The 17607-nt window shown below is 38.3% G+C and overlaps 1 protein-coding gene across 1 annotated transcript in view; it reads left to right on the forward strand.

The window, feature by feature from the left end:
* The window catches only part of LOC128639495 (actin-binding protein WASF3-like), a 128562-nt gene that overhangs the window by 95136 nt on the left and 15819 nt on the right, over positions 1-17607 (forward strand). The window contains exon 7 of the mRNA XM_053691638.1: positions 13019-13407. Within this exon, the coding sequence (XP_053547613.1) occupies positions 13019-13407 (389 nt within the window). The remainder of the gene's footprint in view (positions 1-13018; positions 13408-17607) is intronic.

A 17607-nucleotide genomic window follows, 5' to 3' on the forward strand; every position in this document is an offset into this window, starting at 1 on the left:
TCTACTCAAATCACTTCACATGCAATTCCCCACAGCACAACTACATGTCCATTCAGAGGGGGCATTTTTCCTGTGGATTTTACCGCGCAGTGACAATCGGCAGTATCTGCAGCCCTGATTGCCCTACCTATCTCTGGGAAATGTAAGAGAAAAGTCAAACATAGTTCTCCTGACTTAGAGTCATCTAAGTTTCTGTCGGACCTAGCTTGCATGTCCCAGCTATCTGAGGATGAGTTAACCTCTGTAGCTTCAGAGGGTGAACTTTCTGAGTCGGAGACTTCCGTTACTAAATCTCCTGCAGCGGAGGAACCCTCCTTTAGATTTAAAATTGAACATCTACGTTTTTTTTACTAAAGGAGGTCCTGTCCATGCTAGAGGTTCCAGAGGCTAAGCTACCTGAAGAACCTAAGATCCCTAAGTTGGACAGGGTTTATGATGACAGAAAGGTCTCCCAGACTTTTCCTGTACCAGACTTTTCCTGGCGAACATTACTAGTAAAGAATGGCAAAGAATCGGAACTTCCTTTTCTCCCTCATCAACCTTTAAGAAATTATTTCCAGTCCCTGACTCTCAATTGGAACTGCGGGGTTCCATCCCTAAGGTGGATGGCGCCATTTTGACGCTAGCTAAAAGTACTACTATCCCTCTTAAGGATAGTTCTTCTTTTAGTTCTCTTACTCCAAATACCAGGGTGAATTTCCTGAGTACCGTGATAGACTCTATATCCATGAAGATCTTTCTAACAGATCAGAGACGTTGCAAGCTAGCTTCAGTGGCCCAGTGTATGGAGGTGATTGAACTCATGGTGTCTTGTATGGACATCATTCCCTTTGCCAGATTCCCTCTTAGACCCTTACAGCTATGCATGTTGAGACAATGGAACGGTAACCATTCCGATCTGTCCCAACAGATAGTACTGGACAGCCTGTCAAGAGACTCGCTCTCTTGGTGGCTCTTTCAAGATCACCTGTCCCAAGGCACGTGCTTCTTGAGACCGTCCTGGGAGATTGTGACTACAGACGCAAGGGTCCTTTTCTACATCAAAATCTAGATTCTCTGAGGCTGACTGCGTGGAGATTGAATGCTTAGTCTTAGCCAAGAGAGGTTTCTCTGAGAGTGTCATCAACACTTTGTTTCAGGCTCGTAAGCCAGTTACTCGACGCATCTACCATAAAGTGTGGAGGACTTACCTGCACTGGTGTGAGGAGCGTGGTTTTTCTTGGCATAAGGTTAAAGTTGACAGAATTTTATATTTTCTCCAGGAGGGACTGGGGTCTATCTGCTAGTTCACTGAAGGGACAGATATCGGCCCTGTCAGTGTTGCTGCACAAAAGATTAGCTGAGCTTCTGGATGTGCAGTCCTTTGTTAAGGCCCTGACTAGGATCAGTCCTGTGTTTAGAAAGGTGGCTCCACCTTGGAGTCTCAATCTTGTTCTTCGTGTGTTGCAGCAGGCTCCGTTTGAGCCCATGCAAAATGTTGACATTAAATTGTTATCTTGGAAGATTCTATTTCTATTGGCGATTGCCTTGGCTCGCAGAGTCTCTGAGATTTCTGCCTTACCTTGATTTTCATGCTGATAAGGCTGTTTTGCGTACTAAGTTAGGTTTCCTTCCAAAGGTGGTGTCAGATCGTAACATTAATCAAGAGATTGTTGTTCCTTCCTTGTGTCCCAATCCTTCCTTGACGAAGGAACGTTTGCTTCACAATCTAGATGTGGATCGTGCCTTGAAGTTTTACCTTCAGGCTACTAAGGATTTCAGACAATCTTCATCTTTGTTTGTCATCTATGCGGGTAAATGTAGGAGTCAGAAAGTCACTACGTCTTCCCTGTCTTTTTGGTTGAGGAGTGTCATCTGAATAGCTTATAAGGCAGACTCCTGAAGGATTACAGCAGTAGCTTCTTCGTGGGATTTTAAGAACGAAGCCTCTATGGATCAGATTTGTAAGTCCGTTACCTGGTCCTCCTTACATACTTTTTCTAAATTTTGATGTGTTTGCAACGGCTGAAGCAACTTTTGGGAGAAAGGTTTTGCATGCTGTGGTGCCCTCAGATTAGGGTCCGCCTCTTTCTTGTTCCCTCCCGTTATGCCTTCAGTGTCCTCTGGAGCTTGGGTATTTTTTTCCCAACAGAAAGGAATGAAGTCGTGAACTTTTCCTTAAGGAAAGAAAACAAAATGCTTACTAGATTAATTCCTTTCTTTCCTGGCAGGGAGAGTCCACAACCCCACCCATATGATATTTTGGTTTGGGTGGTTCCCTGTTTATTTTTTCATCTGGCACCTTTATACCCTGATGTTTCTCCTACTTTTCCTTGTTCCCTTAGCCAAATGACTACAGGGATAGGGGAAGTGGGAGGGATATTTAAGCCTTTGGCTGGGGTGTCTTTGCCTCCTCCTGGTGGCCAGGTGTTGTATTTCCCAACAGTAAGGAATGAAGTTGTGGACTCTCCCTGCCAGGAAAGAAAGGAATTTATCTGGTAAGCATAAATTTAGTTTTTTTTCCAAATCCAACCACTATTTGCCTTTTTTGGATGAGCCAATCTAGCTTTAGTCCACAGACATCAAGGCTAGCCACGGTCTTAAAGTTAGTATTAAATGAATTGTTTTGCAGTTGTTATCCGATAAATAGGGAGAGATCTGTAACAGACTTAACCATAAGAAGTCAGTAGGGTGCATTTCTAGTTCTGAGAGTTAGAAAGTGCTAATTTTTTAAAGCTATATTAGATGAAAAGGGTGAAAAATAACTGAAAAAGAAATATTGCAAAGTTATTTCATTACAGACAACTATACATTTTATATAAAAATCTCAAGATGTTTACTGTCCCTTTAATGATTCAGAATTTTAAAAATATTCACTCTTTTATTAGATGCCGAGGAGTATTACCAGGATCTTGACAATAAGTAACAAAAGATGAGCTGATCCATCATAAAATAATTAACCATGAGAAATCTTTAGAACAAAGAATAAAGTGATACATGTTTTGATGGTAGTCCTATAGGTTAGATGGACTCTTTAGGATGGGGGAAACCTTGGGCTAAGTTTCCCCTTTAAAGGGACATTAAAATCTAATGCAAGAACATTGTTTTAAAATGTTTAAAATATACAGGGAGTGCAGAATTATTAGGCAAGTTGTATTTTTGAGGATTAATTTTATTATTGAACAACAACCATGTTCTCAATGAACCCAAAAAAACTCATTAATATCAAAGCTGAATAGTTTTGGAAGTAGTTTTTAGTTTGTTTTTAGTTATTGCTATTTTAGGGGGATATCTGTGTGTGCAGGTGACTATTACTGTGCATAATTATTAGGCAACTTAACAAAAAACAAATATATACCCATTTCAATTATTTATTTTTACCAGTGAAACCAATATAACATCTCAACATTCACAAATATACATTTCTGACATTCAAAAACAAAACAAAAACAAATCAGTGACCAATATAGCCACCTTTCTTTGCAAGGACACTCAAAAGCCTGCCATCCATGGATTCTGTCAGTGTTTTGATCTCTTCACCATCAACATTGCGTGCAGCAGCAACCACAGCCTCCCAGACACTGTTCAGAGAGGTGTACTGTTTTCCCTCCTTGTAAATCTCACATTTGATGATGGACCACAGGTTCTCAATGGGGTTCAGATCAGGTGAACAAGGAGGCCATGTCATTAGATTTTCTTCTTTTATACCCTTTCTTGCCAGCCACGCTGTGGAGTACTTGGACGCGTGTGATGGAGCATTGTCCTGCATGAAAATCATGTTTTTCTTGAAGGATGCAGACTTCTTCCTGTACCACTGCTTGAAGAAGGTGTCTTCCAGAAACTGGCAGTGGGACTGGGAGTTGAGCTTGACTCCATCCTCAACCCGAAAAGGCCCCACAAGCTCATCTTTGATGATACCAGCCCAAACCAGTACTCCACCTCCACCTTGCTGGCATCTGAGTCGGACTGGAGCTCTCTGCCCTTTGCCAATCCAGCCACGGGCCCATCCATCTGGCCCATCAAGACTCACTCTCATTTCATCAGTCCATAAAACCTTAGAAAAATCAGTCTTGAGCTATTTCTTGGCCCAGTCTTGACGTTTCAGCTTGTGTGTCTTGTTCAGTGGTGGTCGTCTTTCAGCCTTTCTTACCTTGGCCATGTCTCTGAGTATTGCACACCTTGTGCTTTTGGGCACTCCAGAGATGTTGCAGCTCTGAAATATGGCCAAACTGGTGGCAAGTGGCATCTTGGCAGCTGCACGCTTGACTTTTCTCAGTTCATGGGCAGTTATTTTGTGCCTTGGTTTTTCCACACGCTTCTTGCGACCCTGTTGACTATTTTGAATGAAACGCTTGATTGTTCGATGATCACGCTTCAGAAGCTTTGCAATTTTAAGAGTGCTGCATCCCTCTGCAAGATATCTCACTATTTTTGACTTTTCTGAGCCTGCCAAGTCCTTCTTTTGACCCATTTTGCCAAAGGAAAGGAAGTTGCCTAATAATTATGCACACCTGATATAGGGTGTTGATGTCATTAGACCACACCTCTTCTCATTACAGAGATGCACATCACCTAATATGCTTAATTGGTAGTAGGCTTTCGAGCTTATACAGCTTGGAGTAAGACAACATGCATAAAGAGGATGATGTGGTCAAAATACTCATTTGCCTAATAATTCTGCACTCCCTGTATAAATAAATTAATTGTTATTATAATTTTGTAGCTAACAGGAAGTGCATGTAGGTGCAGCTGTTCCTTAAGGACTGGTTTCTTACTGGCTAATAATCAGAACTAAATGAAAAAAGGAAGAGAGCAGAGCCATCCAAAAAGTTAAAACGTAGCATTTATTTTACCCCAAAGGGTGGATAAAAGTTCAATACATCACCATAAAAACCACAACAGTGCAAAAGTTCACAAGTAAGCTGAGTTAAGCATACGCATTTCGGCGAGTAGCCGTAATCATAGCTTAACCTAAACACACATACTGCAAAATTTATTTACATAATAACACAGCCATTGGATAAAACCTAATTGGTCACAGCTTAATCGAACTAAATAATTAGTGTAATATACCAGCCCTCATTTTTAGCAACTCCTAGTAAGGGACACATATATAGCTTTTTAACCCTTCATGACATTGTGATTCATTTGTTCCACTGATAATCAAATGTGACTAGTCGCAATCGTGCTAATTTACTTTAATTGTATTAGGTATATGTAAGCAATAACAAAAAGATATATATTAGTAACCTAAAGCATGCTTATTATAATATGTGCTTTAAAGGTATTATTAGCATCATATCAGACATAGATAGAGATAGAAAGAAAGATGAAAAACAGTTAAAAAAAAATCAACAGTTATTATTATTTTATATAGTAGCTATCTGGGGAATCAAACTCTAAACCTCATGTCTCCAGGTATTAAGAAACACCACTAGTCTATGTAGGAAACAGGTCTGTAACAGGTAATTACCTCATTGGTAAGCCAGAATATCCAAAGACTAGCTCATTTGTGATATCAAAGGGAATATCTCCAAAGTCTTATGTTTGGGCTAAGAATGTACTAGCAAAAATCCCATGTTAGCTAAGTTGAACTAGATAGAATGTTAGCTGATATTTAAGAACTATGCCCCACAATGGATTAAGATATCTAATGCAAAAGGAAGCAAAAACCAAGTTATAAAACAGAGGTTACAGGGGACCCAGAATGGCCAGTAGAACTAATGCTTCTATGAATGACATATGTAACCGAAATTCTAGTAATAATTTAGAAACCAAGAGGAATGGAACACGTTATCTATAGGTAAGATGAATAGTAAGTAATATGCCTCTGTACATTTCTGAACTATATGATAAAATATTGAAATATGCTGTATAGTATAATTCAAATTAAACTAAACTAGACTAAGCTGGATTAGCTGGAGGCACGATATAGAGCCTGTCTGGGAAGGAGAAAGATAGTAGACTGCCAATTAGGGAGTCACAGCCTAACTGTATAATGATTATTCTCAAAATAGCTTTAAACCTGCCAATGATTTATAAGATCATATTCAGAGTTGAAGCCTTGTGGAACTCTTGTCTCCAACCTGAAGATCCAATACATTTCATTGCGGCTTAAGATTTTTTTTTATCGCCCCCTCTTTTAGGAAGAACTGTCTTGTCAATTACCTGCCAACTGAATGTTTCAATACTCTTTCAATACTCTTATTGTGATGTGTGGCAAAATGTTGGACCAGAGGGGTGGTTGATTTACCCACCGTGATGGTAGAGAAATGTTCTCTGATGCGTGACCCAACATCTCTGGTAGTTTGTCCAACATATTGCCGCTTACACACCACACATGTAATGAGATAAACCACATAAGTGGAGTTACAATTCAATAGATGTTTAATATTGAATGTTTCTCGTGTAATTTCAGACCTAAAAGTATGAGAGATCATGGCATAGTCACAAGCCATGAGCTTTGTACAGTAGATACTGGAGGCAAGTCAGTATCTACTGTACAAAGCTCATGGCTTACACACACAGGGATGTATAGATGTGGAAGAAACAAATGCAAACCTTGTGACTATGCCATGATCTCTCATACTTTTAGGTCTGAAATTACACGAGAAACATTCAATATTAAACATCTATTGAATTGTAACTCTACTTATGTGGTTTATCTCATTACATGTGTAGTGTGTAAGCGGCAATATGTTGGACAAACTAGCAGAGATGTTGGGTCACGCATCAGAGAAATGTATTGGATCTTCAGGTTGGAGACAAGAGTTCCACAAGGCTTCAACTCTGAATATGATCTTATAAATCATTGGCAGGTTTAAAGCTATTTTGAGAATAATCATTATACAGTTAGGCTGTGACTCCCTAATTGGCAGTCTACTATCTTTCCCCTTCCCAGACAGGCTCTATATCGTGCCTCCAGCTAATCCAGCTTAGTCTAGTTTAGTTTAATTTGAATTATACTATACAGCATATTTCAATATTTTATCATATAGTTCAGAAATGTACAGAGGCATATTACTTACTATTCTTCTTACCTATAGATAACGTGTTCCATTCCTCTTGGTTTCTAAATTATTACTAGAATTTCGTTAACATATGTCATTCATAGAAGCATTAGTTCTACTGGCCATTCTGGGTCCCCTGTAACCTCTGTTTTATAACTTGGTTTTTGCTTCCTTTTGCATTAAATATCTTTATCCATTGTGGGGCATAGTTCTTAAATATCAGCTAACATTCTATCTAGTTCAACTTAGCTAACATGGGATTTTTGCTAGTACATTCTTAGCCCAAATATAAGACTTTGGAGATATTCCCTTTGATATCACAAATGAGCTAGTCTTTGGATATTCTGGCTTGTTATAGACCAGTTTCCTACATAGACTAGTGGTGTTTCTTAATACCTGGAGACATGAGGTTTAGAGTTCGATTCCCCAGATAGCTACTCTATATAATAATAATAACTCTTGATTTTTTTTAACTGTTTTTCATCTTTCTTTCTATCTCTGTCTGATATGATGCTAATAATACCTTTAAAGCACATATTATAATAAGCATGCTTTAGGTTACTAATATATATATTTTTGTTATTGCTTACGTATACCTAATACAATTAAAGTAAATTAGCACGATTGCGACTAGTCACATTTGACTATCAGTGGAACAAATGAATCACAATGTCATGAAGGGTTAAAAAGCTATATATGTGTCCCTTACTAGGAGTTGCTAAAAATGAGGGCTGGTATATTACCCTAATTATTTAGTTCGATTAAGCTGTGACCAATTAGGTTTTATCCAATGGCTGTGTTATTATGTAAATAAATTTTGCAGTATTTGTGTTTAGGTTAAGCTATGATTACGGCTACTCGCCGAAACGCGTATGCTTAGCACAGCTTACTTGTGAACTTTTGCACTGTTGTGGTTTTAATGGTGATGTATTGAACTTTTATCCACCCTTTGGGGTAAAATAAATGCTACGTTTTAACTTTTTGGATGGCTCTGCTCTCTTCCTTTTTTCATCTGATATTTTGTCCAGCAAACTTGAGCCATTCCACCCCTGCAAGGTGTTGAGTTTGTTTGTTGCCGGAGAGGAGTGTCCTCTGATTGGACCTTGAGCCAAGGCTTCAGAAACGGACCCATCGATTGGAGACTGCTGCGGCACCACTACACGCCCAGTCTTGGCGTCACTTGGAGCAGCGTTAGGAGCATCAGTGCTTACCCGGCACATACAGACGGAGACGGGAGCTGCCTCTGAAGGAGAATCACAGGAGTGTGGACCCGGTGCGATCCGGTTGATCCCCCTGCAACTACAAGGATCTCTGCTACTTTTGGCTTGTACCTTGCTAAAAGTGTGTGTTCCCGGCAGCAGCAAGTACCCCAACGCCCACGCTTTGGCGCTATGTGGAGGGGTCGCCCGTTTTGAAGTAGGGTAAGCCAAGATTGAACATTGCAAATTCAGCTTAGCTCATTTTTCAGTCCTTTGGGTTTTGCTGTTATTATTTGCTATTATTTACACTCCGGCATCTTACTCCTCCTATGAAATATTAATATATCTAAAAGGCCTAAGTATATGTATACATAATAAGAGGCCTAAAATTGCAGTTTCTCTGCCTCAGAACTGTTTCTCTCTATTGTCTGTGTAATAATCAGAACTCCCACATCCTCATAAAAACATAACATTTTACTCTACAGGAACAAATATTTTACTCTGAGGTGGAGAAACATTATAGTAGTCAGCCCATTATGTCAGAAGTGATCCTCGGGGTAGGGAGGTATTTGCATTTTTGTGGTTCAGAGAGGAGGGGACAGTCTTATGGTGTTGCATTGGGAAGGGTCACGAAGATTACAGTGGAGGTTTATGATAGGCAGGAGACCCTTGAGATTTGTTTGCAATTGAGGGGCCACAGGGGTTACAAGTTCTTGGCTTAATGCAATGGAGGTATTGTTGTTAAGGAGTTCATTTGTTTATGGTTTTTCAGAGGAAGGAGTCTGCCAGTAAATAGTTATTGGTGTAGATCACTGCATGTATAGTTAGCCTCCACAACCCTTATTTTCTGCGCCAGTACATTAACTGTATATGTAATATTTGCTGGTGATAATACATCCGAGATTTGACTGGTGCTTTCTGAACACTATTGTATAATTCTCACCTATTAATTTTCAAATGAGAAAACAATGTACAATATCCTGTTTAAAAGAATATAAATGTATGCAGCATTTAACTTCTTTTCATGTGCTAAATGCAACAGAAATGAATGTCCTTACATCATCTTCTTCGGCTTTGTTTGTACAGACATGCTCCCCAGATAAGCACTAACTAAAGGTACAATAGAGTCAAAATTAGGCTTTCGTGATTTAGATAGAGTATGCAATTTTATACAACTTTCCAATTTAATTATGTTATCAAATTTGCTTCATTCACTTGGTATCCTTTGTTGAAGAGTAAAAACTTGGTAGGATCATGAGCAGCAATACACTACAGGGAGGCTGAAAACATTGTGGGAGCTAATGACAGTATGTATATAAGTAGTGCGTGGCTTTTCCTAAACTTATCTAGGTTTGCTTTTCAACAAAGGATAACAAAAGAACAAAGCCAATTTGATCAGATTAGAGAATGTGCTGTATGAATCACAAACATTTAATTTTGACTTTACTGCCCCTTTACTATAACTATATTAACTTACCTTTGCAGAGTATCACCATGTAAAAAAAATCTTTTAAAAGGTACATTTTTGCAATGACTCCTTCTGCTGAAAGCCCTACTACTCACAGGACTCTATCATGCTGTGATTAATTTTATCAAGATGTTGCAAACTAAATTGGTGAAGGGTTATAGACTCAGAGACACAGCCACAGTTTCCCCATCCGGACATTAAAGCATGACTGTTTGTAAAGCAGGAGGATATGGAGGGCAAATATTGTATAGCCAAGAAATGTAAAAAAAAATACTAGGACGTACTTTAATATTTTTTTCTATTTTACTGACGATAATATGTATAAGAGGGAGATAGTTACAGTATGTCCTGGTGCCAGTATAGTAAACACCATCATTAAAATGTTCACAGGTTTAAAAAGGGTAGGAAATTAAGTATTAATGTTCATTTAAATAATTCATCCATAATCACCTGAGAAGTCTCTGTGTCTGTTCCTTTTTCACTGATCCCAGGTTGTCAGTCATGTCCTGACCCAATCAGCTATGCAGCTAAGATCCTTTGCTTTTAGAAATGTTCCTGTTTTTGTAGTTACTATGCAAATGCACCAATAACTCAACTGCATGGAATGTGAGCCCCAAGTGTAACTGTCTGTTTCTTGAACAGTAAAACGGCTGAAAAGTCTTTTCCATGTCACAAAAATTCCATTGTATTAAACTTGTTATATCACCTTAAAATAAATATACTCAGCACTTAAATAAGCCAACGTGTAATGAAGAGTTTGCTTAGATTATATTGAAAATAAGAAGTTTACTTGTTAACTCTAAGCCAGGGCTGGACTGGGAATAAAAAGCAGCCCTGGAAAATTATAAAGACCAGCCCTATTTTCCGTTGAGTCGGTAGAATGCACATGCACCATTTTTTTCAAAGGGGGTTACTGGGACACTCCTTCCCCAGTATTGTTTTCAGAATTAAATTATATTACTTTGTATTAAATAAAAATGTCAGATTTAAGTTATATAGGCACCCTACAACCCAGTTGCATCCATTAGTCAGCCCTTTAAATTGTAGCTTTCCAGCCCCAGCTGCTGCAGCCCACCGGGAAATCTCCTGGTATCCTGGTAGGCCAATCCGGCCCTGCTCTAAGCTAATTACTTTCTTTAAAATGTCTGTTATGCTATGGACTGAAAGGGTTAATGAGGGATTTCCTGAGGCTTGTTTTTGCAGTTCCATGGGATTTGATGAGGTTTGAGCATGAATTAATATGGGAAGAACAAGGGGAAAATGTATTTACATCATATTTTAGTTCCATTGGCAGGCTGACCAGTAGTGCCACTACCTAGGTGTAGTTTGCACTTCTTAACCTACACCATTGATATTTTAAAAATACTGTTCCAAATAATGCAGGCAGTAGCTAATTATAGGCAGAAATTTTGTTTTTGCTTTTATGCTATATATATTTACTACTCTTTGTGTGCAGGTAATGGTGCACAATTAAGGTGATTTTACAACTACAGCCAGCACATACATACATCTTAAAAAAACAAGCACTTAAAGGGACACTGAACCCATCTTTTTTCTTTAATGATTCAGATAGAGCATGACATTTTTATCAACTTTCTAATTTACTCCTAGTATCAATTTGTCTTCGTTCTCTTGCTATCTTAATTTTAAAAGCAGGAATGTAAATCTTAGTAACCAGCCCATTTTAGGTTCAGCACCATGGATAGCGCTTGCTTATTTGAGGCTTGCATTTACCCACCAATAAGCAAGCATAACCCAGGTTCTCAACCAAAAATGTGCCGGCACCTATGCATCACATTCCTGCTTTTTAAATAAAGATAGCAAGAGAACGAAGAAAATTGATAATAGGAGAAATATAGAAAGATGCTTAAAATTGCATGCTCTATCTGAATCATGAAATAAAAAATTTGGGTTTAGTGTCCCTTTAAGTGCTAACTGCTGTGTTATTCTGTGTGTGCTCATACAAAGTACCAATAAGAGGAAAAGAATGGTTCTAAATATATCAGGGACAAAGGGACAGGTATCAAAAGAGTTTAGTATGAACCGATGTCTCCAAAAATATCAATATGGTATCAACATCCTTACTTAAATAAATAAAACTACTTAAACTAAGTTTCCCAGTACTGGGCTTGTGCATTCAGTAAAGAGATATTTCAGGACCTTGGAGAGCTCAGCTGGAGCAAGTCGGTTTATTCATTGAAATTCATTCAAATCCAGAGAAGGCATTGTTACAGACCAGATGCTGATCCTTGTTGTCAATAGCTAACACGTGTGCCAGAATGAGTAAACAAGTTGCAATTACCCTGTTTATTGAAAAGAGAGGATTTTAACTCAAAATGATCATTTAAAGTATTAATCATATTTTTTTCTATTTGAAACAAAATTCTTCTCTTTTGATTCACTACAGCAGACTAGAATCTATCTATCTATCTATCTATCTATCTATCTATCTATCTATCTATCTATCACCAATCCTGTAATACATTATATGCTATCATGCACAAACAGCTTGCACTTTTACAATATAATATATCTTGTGTTACAAAATTGTAAAAAAAAAATGTTATATGTACATAAGGAATTGTGCCACTTTTTAGTGGTCCCTGTTTTTTCCTGAAATTTAAAGGCACATGAAATCCAATTTTTTTTATTTTATGATTCAGAAAGAGCATACAATTAAAAAAGTTGCCCTTTTACTTCTATTATCAAGTTTGCTTCATTCTCATATTATTCTTTGTTGAAGAGATACCTAGATAGGTAGAGTGCACGTCTGTTGCACTACATTGCAGGAAAATTGCTGCCATCTAGTGTTCTTGCTATTGTATAACAGTCTTGCAAAAGTGCTGCCATATAGCACTGCAGATATATGTACACTCTTGAGCTTATCTTCCTGCTTTTCAACAAAGGATACCAAGAAAACTAAGAAAATTTGGTAATAGAAGTAAATTGGAAAGTTGTTTAAAACTGAATGTTATATAGTATACACTAGTTTAATATGTGCATAGTTGTATATAAATATTCAACTATGTAACTATTCCAGTTACATTTTGTTACATTTGTATTTGTTATTAAGGGGGTATTAGATGCTCTAATTTGTTAGACCACAAAAGGGTTAAACACATACATAAGTATATGTGAGCTGAACACAACTGGTTGTGCAACTGTCATTCCTGATTGGCTGACTGGCAGCTCCCGAGCAGGACTTTATCTGTGTGTTAGATGTCTTTACAAGTACCGAGCACTAATTAGTGTATGTGTTATTGTACATTAGAATGTCCCTTTAAGCTATAACTTTCCCTTTTTCTGTTTTGTGTTAGATAATATAGAGTGTTATGAACAAGTCTATTATTTTTTTCTTGCAGTGGTCAGCAGGTGCTAATGACTGAATACTTTGTGCCTCCAGCACCTCCACCTCCTCCTCCAGTCATCCCTTCTGCTCAAACTGCTTTTGACAGCCCCATTTCAGCACCAACTCCGATGGCCCCCAACATAGCATCAATGGCCCTCTCAGCCTACATCCCTGCTCCTCCTCCTGCACCCCCATGTCCTTATTCAAGCTCTCCCCCTCAGCCTGGTACCACTGGTCCTCCTGTAGCTCCACCCCCGCCACCACCTGGCCCCCCAACATTCACTGCCTCTCCTGCACACTCAGCCTCCCATCAGCCCATCACTGTGGAGCCAAGAAAACCTCAGATTCCCATTATCCCAATGAGTGACGCCAGAAGTGACCTTTTGGCTGCAATTCGCAGAGGTAAGTTCCACCTACCCACTTCTTGCACATACCATGTTACTATTTTATGTAATGCAGACATGTGGCCTTATATCATTAATATTCCTGTTTTCTACAAGTAGTAGCATTGCTTGCCATTTTTTTAATTTACCAACGATCATAAAATCTAAAGACAGTAGAAAATATCTGTGAAAATCTGTGATTTTGTCATAGCCATTTCTAAAATGAATACAGCAGTAAATACTGCACCTGTATATTATGCATGCACTATGCAGTTTCAGTAGACTCATTTAATAGTTGCAAGGTCTGTGTGGTTGTCAATAAGATATTCACTTTTAAATGGGATATTTTTAGTTATTGACAGTTTCATAAAATCAGGCTAAACTGGGTGGCATTTGATGTGTGATTACGGAGATGTCCCCTCATGAGTTTGAGTTACTAAAATAATATTAAAATCATGAATTAAAGGGACATTATACACTACATTTTTCTTTGCATAAATGTTTTGTACATAATCCATTTATATAGCCCATACAGGGTTTTATGTATAGTTTTGCTTATTTTTAATTAACATTGTGCTGATTTTCAGACTCCTAACCAAGCCCAAAAGTTTTAGAAGTAGACTGTTGTCTACCGTCTTCAGCTTGCTCCTGTTTGTGTAAAGGGTCTTTTCTTATGCAGGGGAAGGGGGAGGGTCTGCTCTTTTTGCTTTCCAGACCATTTCAGTGGGTGTCCCAGCCTAACCTTTTCAACAGTGCTAAAGTAGGAACTTTTAAGTAAGTTTTTATAAGGTTTTATACTGGATTTTTAGACCATGTTCTTCTTTATAGTAGTGTCTATTCCATGCAGTTATATGAAAACTGGTGTATATTGTACCCTTTAACTCTCTCTGCTTTGCTATTTCAAACTCCTGTTCTTAACCATTGTTTAGACTTTTGCACTGTTTGGCTTTAAAAATCAATTTTACTGTGTTTTTTTTTTTTTCTTGTGACTTACCCACACAAACCAAATGTTTCAGCAGATCATACATATATATTTACCTAAAAAATTACTGTAAAGCGATAAACAGAATGGTAATCTGTGTAAGAACTAAAGACCTTTATTGACAATGTAACTGTCGGATGATAAGTGTTTGTATTTGCTTTTGGAACTGAAATAAAAATTCTTTTAACATAAAATTACTGTAAAGCTAACACCCAGAATACAAAAGTGATTTTTATTATTTGTCTAATTTTCTGTAGTATTAATAAGTAAATTCCTAAACATTGAACTCAAAAACTTTATGATTCGGATAGAGCATGCGATTTTAAGCAACTTTCTTATTTACTCCTATTATCAATTTTTCTTTGTTTTCTTGATATATTTATTTGAATGTAAGAATAGGAGCCAGCCCATTTTTGGTTCAGCACCTGGGTAGAGCTTGCTGATTGGTGGCTACATTAAGACACCAATCAGAAAGTGCTGCCCATGTACTGAACCAAAAATGGGCCGGCTCCTATGCTTACATTATTACAAATAGATAATAGTAGTTAATTAGAAAGTTACTTAAAATTGCATGCTCTATCTGAATCATGAAAGTTTAATTTTGAAAAGACTATTCCTTTAAAGGGACATAAAAAAGATTGAGATCTGTGCATATCCTAAAAGGGCTAATTAATTAAAAATAGTTTGCATAAATTTTTTTTTCAAAATTGCTGGCAAGTATTTTAAAATCATTTTCAAAAATAAGCAAAATGATTACAAAGCTAAAAATGCCTGGAGCAGCCAACTCCACCCCTCTTATCAGTGTTTAAACACAGGCATTGTATTTCAACTGAGTGCACAGCTTCTAGGCATGCTCCAGCAGATAATCCCTATGCATTTTTGCATTCTACCAAAAGAACAATAGATATAGTTACAGCCATAAAAAGAAATGTGGGGGGTTTAGAGCTTTATAATTCAGAAACTAAAAATAAATGGTTAATGGCGAGGCACTGCAGTATAAATTTGCAGGTAAAGTAATTAAAGTACATATTATTATATTTTGTCTCTATCCCAACTTGTTTTATGTCACTTTAAGTATTAGTCATTTAGTATTAGTCTATACCTTTGTTTTTCAGTGAAAAGCAGTAATTGGAAACTAGAAGGTAAAGTACTTAAATGCCCCCAAAAAATACTATTTGTAAACAAAAAATATCTGATACATTTAAAAAGTACTCATATTTCTAATTTGAGAGAGGGGTGACATTTTGACAATAAGTGCATACTTTTTTATTTACCAAAACTCTTACGGGCCAATTTATCAACTTGCGGGCGGACATGCCCGCCCGACATCGATAAATGACGATAGCATATGCTGTAGGCATTTATCATTACACAAGCATATTAATCAGCCGCTAGCAGGGGGTGTCAATCAACCCTATCGTATCTGATCGAGATGATTGCTGTCCGCCACCTCAGAGGTAGCGGACAAGTTAAGGAGCAGCGGTCTTATGACCGCTGCTTCTTAACTTAACTTTCCGGTGAGCCAGAATCTTCCGGGGTAGATTGCAGCATCCGCTGCTTGATACATCTACCCCTTAAAGTAGAAAAACAGCAAGCATAGAATTCTTGCACCAATAAATCATCCTGTATAGATGTTTTTTTTTTTTATAAAATCACACCTATTTTTACACTTAAAGGGATATGGAACCCAAAATAAATATTTTGTGATTCAGAAAGAGCACACCGTTTTAAAACATTTTTCAATTTACTTCTATTATCAAATTTGCTTTGTTACCGTGATATTCTATGTTGAAGAGATACCTAGGTAGGCATCTGGAGCACCACATGAGAGAATATAGGTGTCGATTTATCAAACGCTTCGTCTGCCTTCACCCCCCCTACGACTTCAGGTTCTCAAGCAGTGGTCATCAAACGGCTGCTTCCCTAACCTCTTCTTCACCTCTTAGGTGGAGAAATTCAATCTCTCCGGTCTCGCCAGAGGAATTCCGTCCGCCAGAGGCGACCTACGGCTGACAGGAGCGAATATGTCCGTCCCTATCCGCCTTAGCATGATAAATCAAGCCCATAGTGTTACCATTTAGTGCACTAGCAAATGGATAACTTTCTTGCAAAACTGCTTGCATATAGTGCTCCAGAAAGGAGCCGGCTCCATTGCATACGTCCCTGCTTTTCAACAAAAGATACCAAGAGAATAAAAAAATGATAATAGAAGTAAATTAGAAAGTCGTTTAAAATCACATGCTCTATCTGAATCATGAAATAAAAATGTTGTGCTTCATGTCCCTTTAAACACTTCTCCCATTTATTAGGATAGTCTTAAATATGTACTTACTAAACCAAAAAAAAGGAAAACAAGCATTTATGATTCCTGGTACAAGCACCACAACAAAAATAAAGGGACATTTATGCCAATTTATTACTTATGCTTTAGAAATTATTCACTGCATTGCAAAAGATCTGCAGACACAACAAGGGCCACTAGATTAGGAGTGGAGCGCAGATAGAGGCTTTTTTTGCGTGTCAGGTTGTGATTGCACTACAAGATAAAAGTAAAATTTTTGCGTGGGAGCGTAAACCCTAACGGCTAGATTTGGAGTTTTGTCGGTAAGGACCCGCGTAGCTAACGCCGGCTTTTTTCTGGCCGCACCATAAAAATAACTGGTATTGAGAGTCCACAGAATCGCTGCGTTAGGCTCCAAAAAAGGAGCGTAGAGCATTTTTAACGCAACTTCAACTCTCGATACCAGAGTTGCTTACGGACGCGGCCAGCCTCAAAAATTTGCTCGTGCACGATTCCCCCATAGGAAACAATGGGGCTGTTTGAGCTGTAAAAAAACCTAACACCTGCAAAAAAGCCGCGTTCAGCTCTTAACGCAGCCCCATTGTTTGCTATGCGGAAACACTTCCTACGTCTGCACCTAACACCCTAACATGTACCCCGAGTCTAAACACCCCTAACCTTACACTTATTAACCCCTAATCTGCCGCCCCCGCTATCGCTGACCCCTGCATATTATTTTTAACCCCTAATCTGCCGCTCCGTAAACCGCCGCTACCTACATTATCCCTATGTACCCCTAATCTGCTGCCCCTAACACCGCCGACCCCTATATTATATTTATTAACCCCTAATCTGCCCCCCACAACGTCGCCTCCACCTGCCTACACTTATTAACCCCTAATCTGCCGAGCGGATTGCACTGCTACTATAATAAAGTTATTAACCCCTAATCCGCC

Source organism: Bombina bombina, chromosome 1, assembly GCF_027579735.1.
Source record: "Bombina bombina isolate aBomBom1 chromosome 1, aBomBom1.pri, whole genome shotgun sequence".
Taxonomy (NCBI): Eukaryota; Metazoa; Chordata; class Amphibia; order Anura; family Bombinatoridae; genus Bombina; species Bombina bombina.